Source organism: Nannobrachium achirus (assembly GCF_963921795.1).
Source record: "Nannobrachium achirus genome assembly, chromosome: 12".
Lineage (NCBI taxonomy): Eukaryota > Metazoa > Chordata > Actinopteri > Myctophiformes > Myctophidae > Nannobrachium > Nannobrachium achirus.
In genome coordinates this window covers 28,350,501-28,359,235 of record NC_137832.1, presented here as the reverse complement: position 1 = coordinate 28,359,235, position 8,735 = coordinate 28,350,501, and the positions used below count along the sequence as shown (strand labels likewise).

General features: G+C 43.3%; 1 protein-coding gene across 1 annotated transcript; it reads right to left on the bottom strand.

The window, feature by feature from the left end:
• Positions 1-5,901: 5,901 nt before the first annotated feature.
• neflb (neurofilament light chain b) lies at positions 5,902-8,224 on the bottom strand (the record flags this gene model as incomplete). Its single annotated transcript, XM_080738548.1, has 4 exons — positions 5,902-6,110; positions 6,272-6,675; positions 6,837-6,961; positions 7,181-8,224. The coding sequence occupies 4 exons, from the start codon at positions 8,222-8,224 to the stop codon at positions 5,902-5,904; spliced, it is 1,782 nt and encodes a 593-aa protein (XP_080594674.1).
• Positions 8,225-8,735: the final 511 nt, after the last annotated feature.

The window sequence follows — 8,735 nt, the reverse complement described above, 5'->3', positions numbered from 1 at the left end:
CAAAGAATAAAGTGTGACTATGACTGGCTTATAACCAGCTCAGTGGCTTTGTGGTTAGAGTGTCCGTCCTGAGACTGCGAGGTCAGGGTTCAATCCCCGCCTGGGTCATACAAAAGTGGGACCCAGTGCCTCGCTGCTTGTCACTCAGCAGCATCAAGGGTTGGATTGGGGGTAAGACCCTGTGACATAGTAGTGTCATGTCCAGGGGGTGCACTTGTACATCAAGTTGCCTCATGCTACAGAAACAGCTAGGCTCCTGCCCTATTATGGGCCCCATGGCTCGGCAAGGAATATGGATGGCTTTCCCTAATTACCATCTAAAATGTTGAGGGGATCTACAGTGGGCATTGTTGGTTTGTCCCTGTGCATGTTCTACAGTAGTCACTGGATTGTCACTGCATGTGCATTCTACACATGGCCATTGGTTTGTCACTTTACAGGCATTCTAAGGTGTTTAGCAAAAGCATTCATTGTTGTTATCTTGTTTTCAGCAAGCGACAGCGTTGCGTGAAGAATAAATCAGGCTTAACAAACAGAGCCAGAATGTCCTTGCATAAAATTACTCTGGCTTGCATAAAGCAAAGAGTGTGCAAGTGTAGCTGTTAGCAACATGAGGTTTTACCTCATTCATCTCCAGATGAGATATGGTAAATTTATATTAGCATTATGGTAAATACAATACATGCTCATGCTAATATATATCTCAATTATCAAATTGTGATTTGCCTTATGGGGAAGGCAATGATAGCAGCAAAAGACAAGTAGGCTACATTTTAGCCCAGATGTATAATTTACAATTAGGGCATTTAGCAGACACTCATATCCAGAGTGACATGATCAGGTCAGAGTAAATGGCATGAACCTTAGTCAACAAATGACAGGGTAAATGGTCACATAAATAGAAGGGGGAAAAAGTGCTTCAATACCAGGTAAACAGAAATGTAGCATCTGTCTACATAGCATGCTATCTAAATAATTTCTTTAGCATTTATGGTCAAGCAAAAACTATTCTGAATAACAAAACATGATCTGCAGAGTATAACTAGAGGTCTTCAAGAAGGGGTCTTTTTTTTCCACATTTATGTTAAAAAATCTATCATGATTCTGAACATTTTATAGCTTGTATACATGATTATTACTGTGCAATTAACAGATTGTTAATAGCATTGACATTGCTTCTCAGTTATAAGTTATGTTTAGAAATGGCAGTGGTGCGGCCACCCTACTCACTGTACCTTGTACAAGTATGTTATGTTTAAAATAAAAGCATGCATAGCTTATGTTTATATGTATGAAACACAATTGTATACATAAATATACAATATATGTTGTAGCCCCCCACCCCCCTACGAGGTGGTAGGAGCAGGGGGTCCCTGCTCCATCTCCCCATCAGTTTGGGGGTCCCTGGCCTGAAAACTTTGAATACCCTGGCCTGAACTAGTGTCTATCAAACAAGGTACTGTATAACAAGAAGTGATACAAGGAAAGAGGAGTGATTGTAAGTGTTCAGGTGGAGTCTGAAGCGGTGGGTTTTCAGACTGTGGTGGAGAATTGGGAGTGAGTCTACACAGTTCTCACTCTCAGGATACAATGCTAGGACTGAATTATGTCAAACACAAACGAAGATGGCCCCTGCTAAATAAGGGCCTCAACAATTTTTTTTCTCACATTCTACATATCTACTCAAATATTATCCACAAATACTTGCCATACTCCCCATTGCTGCTAAGCGCTATCTGTCCTTATTAACTTCTTAATAATACCTTTTTATTGTATCCAGTATTATCCGTATTATTATGTTGTTGTTATATTGATGTTAGCACAGTTTCTTGAGCATGCCACTGTTGCCACACCAACATTTCACTGCGTGTGCTTGTGAGTTACACAATTACCCTCAGTGCATTCTATAAAACATGACCAGAAAAATCCTCAGCGTTAACTTTAACTCTGAGTGTAAACGTAACCCATTTGGTTACTTTTGTACACTCTCCGAACTCTCCATGTGTAACTATGCCAAACTGCAACTAAACACTGAGGATGTTGCTGTGCATATCCTTCTGCACTATACCATGGCCATGGGACCAATCCCACACATGTAAAGAACACACAATCAAGGTTATATATAATGGATATTTACTTTATTATACATGTACTGTATTATATCAATACTGGAATAAATGCATAAGACAGACAGAGGCTGTCTCATTTGTTTTCATCTGACTCAGTAATGCATCTTCTGTACCCATTGAGCAGATACTGTGCATCTTTATAGCACAAAACATTTGTAAATAGAAAATAATGTAATTAGAAAATGTCATTACATTAAATGGTTTGTACCAAGACTAACATTAGGGCTCAAACAATAGTCTGTGGTTGAAGATTCCCAGTGATCACCAGAGGGAGCCACAACTCTTATTTAACATCTTGTTTCTTTGTTGCAACAATAACTGGCTGTGTGACAACAGCAAATGCAGACTGCAGTGCTCTGTAGCAACACCATGGTCTGAGCAGAGAAGCAGATGGCCACCTGCAGTGCATGACTGAGTCAATATTTAGGGCTGTCTTGAACGTTGAAGGCATCACATTTCTAGGAAGATGGGAAGTATTAATCTCACACACACACGCGCACGCACGCACGCACCGACGCACGCACGCACGCACGCACGCACGCACGCACGCACACATGATGACCATAGTGTTTGTAAAAGGTGTTTCATACAATATGTGTATACTTTGCTAAATACAATGCAACCTGTTTGTTTTGCCTTGTTATTGGTTCTCAACTTGCAGTGCCTTCTTTTCCTCCTATCCTTCATGCTCTATTACATTGGGTACATGCTTCCACCTTGTCTTAAGCACCACCTGACACTCTCTTCCACGGCTGAAAATGTACCATAAATGTCACTGCTGTTCTAAGCCTACTCATCAATGACCCAGTCATTTTCATAAGGATGGACTACTGTATCTACATTCATATCTCTCTAGTTCCACTAAAACTACTGCAGGAATATCATGAAGGATTCTTCAGGCACAGACAGTATTACGGCAGTCTGCATTCCTGTCTGTCAATACGTCTGTCTTTGTTCAGTCAATCTGCCAATACTCAATATAAGTACTGCATTTAAGCATTAAAGAAAAACCTTTGAAAGGATGCTTTAATGCATGTAAACATTACACATGCATTCAGAATCATTTCATGTAAGAAACTAAGTAATATTGAAAGTGTCCCTGAACTAACTCAACCATTCTGTTCACAACTAAGTGACAGTTTCCTCAGCCCCATCAAGCTGCTGAATAGGTGTATCATATTATGTATAGTATTATGACTGTTAATACACTCCGATTGATATATATTTTATCTATATTTCACATCTGATACTATTTGCTAAGAGAGAAGAGGAAATCTGCTGAGATGAGGAAATCATTGTCTAAACGCTGATTTTTAGCTTGCGGCCCTTGGAATTTTGCTGAGTGCCCCCTGAGCAATATTAAGTCGAGTAGCTCTACATTAAAGGGTAGTTGAAGTTTCTCCTTCTCAGAAAGAGGATAATGGTAGATGCAGGAAAATCCTGCTTATGCATGGGGTAAACTGAGGACAAGGAGGCTAGAGAGAGACAGCGTTGCATTATTTTGGAGGGAGTTGCATCTCTTTGACGCATATGAGATACTGTAGGGCCACATTTATCATTGTGTGTGTGTGTGTGTGTGTGTGTGTGTGTGTGTGTGTGTGTGTGTGTGTGTGTGTGTGTGGGTGTGTGTGTGTATAAATATACTGCATAAATATACTGTATATACCGGTACACACACACACACACACACACACACACACACACACACACACACACACACACACACACACACACACACACACACAGTGTGTGTGTGTGTGTGTGTGTGTGTGTGTGTGTGTGTGTGTGTGTGTGTGTGTGTGAGCGCGTCCATGTGTGTGCGCGCGCGAGCGAGCGCGCGCGCGCGCATGTGTGTGTGTGTGTGAGTACACATGCATCTACTGTATGTGTGTCTATCTGTTGTGTTTATGAGCACAGTTTAATACTTACACATGTTCATTTAAGTCTGAGTATGAAGTATGAGTATATAGACAACGATGTCATTTGACAATGTACTGTAATGTCTCGGGTAGTGTCACGTTGGAACCTGGGGGAAGGTGGTTTTTCAGGGGGAGGGAAGAAGGAGAAAGTGGAGAGAAGGTGGCCCTGTACACACTCATAAGGCAAGAGATATAACAGGCAGGATGCAATCTGTGGACGTATTTTCTTTTGTTTTTTTAATTTTAACTTTATGCTCTGCATCTGTAACCTGCATCTGAAATGAAAATTGTATTACCGCCGAAAGATGATGTGAAAAAGGGGCTGCCCTTTTCAATGAAAAATGAAAATGAATAAACATTTGGTCACAAAAAAAAAAAAAATCTGAGTATGAAAATGGACCCGTGGGGTGTTGGGGAATGGATGGAATGCTCCAGCCTCTTACCTTTATGATTGCTAAAGAAACAGCCCGTCCTCTGTCAAGGTTTAGTACAGTGAGCTATTACTCAACTCCTGTCTGTCTGTTCTCTCTCTCTCTCTCTCTCTCTCTGTTTTGTTCATTCTCCCTCCGTTTCTCCACCTTTTTCCTCTCCTTCATTCTCCCTCTATGCCTTTCTGCTGTCTCTCTCTAATGAAATTGCCTTCCTGGGCTGTCCTCCATTAGCTGACACTTGGCCAGATCCTTTGGTGCAGCAGTCTAGCTGAGTCATAAAAGTTTCAGCAGGCCCTGATTTATGGCCCGTGATGTGGCGGAGGGTGAGGCAGCAGGAAAAACCCTGGTATCAGCTCACTGAACACACAGACAATGGGCATAACTGGATAGAGAAGACCCACTGACTTATGAGATAAGGACACAAGCACATCACAGTAATGCTGCCATCTATCCTCTAGATGTTTATGTCCTTTAGACTTGGTCAGTGCAGGGGGGATTAGATGAGGTGGTAATGGCAAATAATGAAGAATGTGAGGAATAGTATTCTCAAAGTTGTAAATCTTTCATACAAGAGCAGAAATTCCTCCTGCAGAGTAGTAATCAGGAGCACTTCTTTCCAGGACACTCTCTGGGCTGCTTTGTCAAATGGGGTGGAGCCTAAGGCAATTTGCCTGCTATCCAAATACTGTAGCCTCTCAATTAATCTCCATTAAGAGAGGTCCATTCTGCTCTAACCTAGACAGAAGGAATATGATCTACTGACTAATGAGTCAATAAAGTCTCTTTCCGTCCTGCCCAAAATTAAACAGAAAGAAACATTTTCTGATAATGAACATATTTACCGTATGCCTATTGCCTAATAGAAAATGATTTGACTGATATGTTCATTACAGCTACCAGTGTATACATATAGGGGAATAACACAATAAAAAGAAGTGAAAACAAGCCAGCAGTATTTTATATATTTTTCAAGGCTTTATTGGAGTTTAGTGCAGCACATCATGGATCTCCCTCTGAGGAGATTTAGTAAGGCATTTGATTGGGCATTGAACAAACCTGCCACCTTATAGACATATTGTGGTGACAATAAAGCACATGTTCAAAGAATTCCACAAAGAATGTGTACATCCCCTTTTGCAAATCAAGGTGTTAAATCGATTAGCTTTTGTTGTTGTTGTTGTTGTTGTTGTTATGGATTATTTTATTTGCTGGTATCTGTGCATACATGCGTACATGCTCTGGCTCACTAACAGCAGCTCGATCATACAGGCTTTCACCAGCACACTAGCCTCGGAAAACCAGGCTTTTATTTTGGCGATACCAGCACACTGGCCCTTGATTCATAGAGGATTTTCATTATGATTGTACTGGATCGGTATATACTGTAGGCTGTAGCACCAAGGGAGACATTCTATTCAGCATTTAAACCTTTGTTTGCTCATCTTTCTTGTCAGCTTCATCTGCAGAATCATCTTTGCTTTCTCCTTTCTCCTCTTCCTCATCTTCTGCATCACCCCCTTCCTTTTGATCGTCGGCCTCCTCTTCTGCAGGTTGCGCCTCATCACCTCCTTCCTCACCATCTGCTTTTGCATCCCCTTCCTCCGCATCCCCCTCTTCCTTTGAGTCAGCATCTGGACAAAGAAAGGCATAATAGGAGTATTAATCATACTGTACAAAACCCACATACAACGAAATAGCAACAAGACACAAGACTCAATTAAAACTCTAAACAAGCATTAACCTTCAGCTTCTCCCTCTGCTTCAACGTTTTCTTCTTCTGCCTCTCCCTCACCTTCTCCCTCTACTCCTTCTGCCTCACCTGCATCTTCACCCCCATCATCACCATCTCCTTCACCCTCTTCATCCCCCTCTTCCTCCCCCTCTCCTTCTCCCTCCTCGACCTCTTCGGCCTCGACCTCTTCGGTCTCCTCCTTCTTTCCCTCTTCCACCTCCTCTTCGTCCTCTTCTTGGGGAGGACTGGCCTCGGCGTGTTCTGCTTGGCTAGCAGATATCGTCTCCTCTACACAGTATGCTGAGACGGGCAAACGGGAGCTAATCAGAAACGGTGCTGCAGAGCTCAGCTGGGACTGCAGAGAGAATGGCCGTGTGTAAGATGGGTACATGCTCTGGGAGTAAAAAGACATAGATCCGGGTCCTCCCACGTTGAAACGGTTTTCCTCCCCTTCGAGCAGCTGCCTAAAATTGATAGAGAGAAGGGTTATAAGTGATGAGATGGCTACTTGGAGTTTTTACTAATAATGCATCCTCAAGATTTAAAAATAGAAACATAACATCCAATTATTGTTTTCATTATTAGAATTTCTCGTAGTAGCAGTAGTATTTGAGAAGCCTCTGACCTGTAAGCTGCAATCTCAATGTCCAAAGCCATCTTCACATTCAAAAGGTCCTGATATTCCTTCAAGTAGCGGGCCATATCATTCTTATTAGCCCTCAAGTCATCTTCCAATTCACTGATATTATCCTGTAAAGAAGGAATAAAGTGAAAACGTATGATGCTAAATGTGGAATACATCATCAGTATTTGATTTAGGAATCAAACTCCCATGGACACTCTTGTTTATATTTGAATTACTATTACTATTCTAAATGATTAAGAACTGAGGAAATTAACAAATATGTCACATACAGTAGCTAAATAGGTAAATAAAACCATGAGGTTTATTTCTGTTTAGGTTTTTACCTGTAGTGCTTGGATCTCATCACTCTGCTTCTCCTCTACTTCCTGCAGCTGGTTCTCCAGGGCCTGATTCATCCCACGACAGGCCTCGATCTCCAGGGTCTTGGCTTTGAGCAGCTGGCGATACTCAGCAGCCTCATCTTTAGTGTTACGTGCAGTGTTTGTTGTACGGGCAGTGTCTACTGTCATAACATTCATCTTGGTGGAGAACCATTCTTCGGCTGACTGGAGGTTGCGGTGAGCCAGCTTCTCATACTGGCCTCGGATATCGCGGAGAGCAGCGGACAGGTCAGGTTTAGCCACCTCCATCTCAACTGACACCTGGGTGCTGTACTGTATCTGGGCCTGCAGCTCGGCGATCTCACTCTCATGGAGCCGCTTCAGGAAGGCCAGCTCATCCAGTAGGCTTTCCACCCTTTTCTCAAGCTCAGCCTGGCCGAGGGCAGCCTCGTCCGCCTCCTTCCGGACATCCATGAGCCTGCCTTCCGCCTCCTCCCTGGAAAGCACTTGCTCCTCGTAACGCCCCTGCAGGTTCTGCAGCACGTTCTCCATCTGGTCCCTGTGGTTCTGGGCAGCCTGCTGCTCATGACGGGCCTCCTCCACAGCAGCACGGAGCTGGCGGATCTCTTGCTCATACAGGCCCCGGAGGTTAGACGGCTCTACGTGCCTCTGCCTGAGGACCAGGAGTTCAGTCTCCAGCAACTTATTCTGCTGCTCCAGTTCATGGACCCTGTCGATGAAGCTGGCAAAACGATCATTCAGGTCCTGCAGCTGGGCTTTCTCCTGGGTCCTTACAGTTCTGAACTCAGAACTGACGTGCGTTGCCTGGCTGAGGTCGAAGTCAGCAGCAGCGGAGGACAGTGGAGCAGCTCGGCTATAGGTTGGATAACTTCTGCGTGATGATCCGTAGGATGATAGCGGGGCAGAATGGCTGGAATATATGGACCTGGATCCTATTCCTCCACTGCCTCCATGTCCTCCGCTGCGCACCACCACTTTCCTCTTGTAAGAGGAAGGGAGGTAACGTTCAAAGCCAATGGAAGCCATGACTCAACAGATAAGACAGTTCTGTGCCCAAGAATGCAGCGAGGTTGACTGCACCGTGGAATCTGCATTACACTAGCTTTTATAGTGCCCATAATGACTGTGACGCTATTTTTTGGAGGCATGCTGACTGAAAGAATCAATAGTGGTGCCAGCCAGCCAGTCTGAGAGAGAGAGAAAATGGAAAGATGCTGGGGATGGGTGGGGCAGGGGAGGCTGAGTGAAAGAGGCGGGATAAGCGCTGTAGCAACAAGGAACTGCAAGGAGCAGGGTCAGTGAGGACAAAACCATTATATCTGTCCATATGCTTTTACATAGAAAAAGCATACATTTTGAAAGTTGTGAGCTTAATATTTAGGAATATCTCTACCATGTGCCTATGCAAAACATTTTGAATTGATCTGAGCAATGACTATGGTGATGACAAAAAGAAACAAAGCCCTGCACCATTTTATGTATGCAGAATAAGTAATTACACAGTTCCCAATCCCTACTTATAGTTATCATCATCATC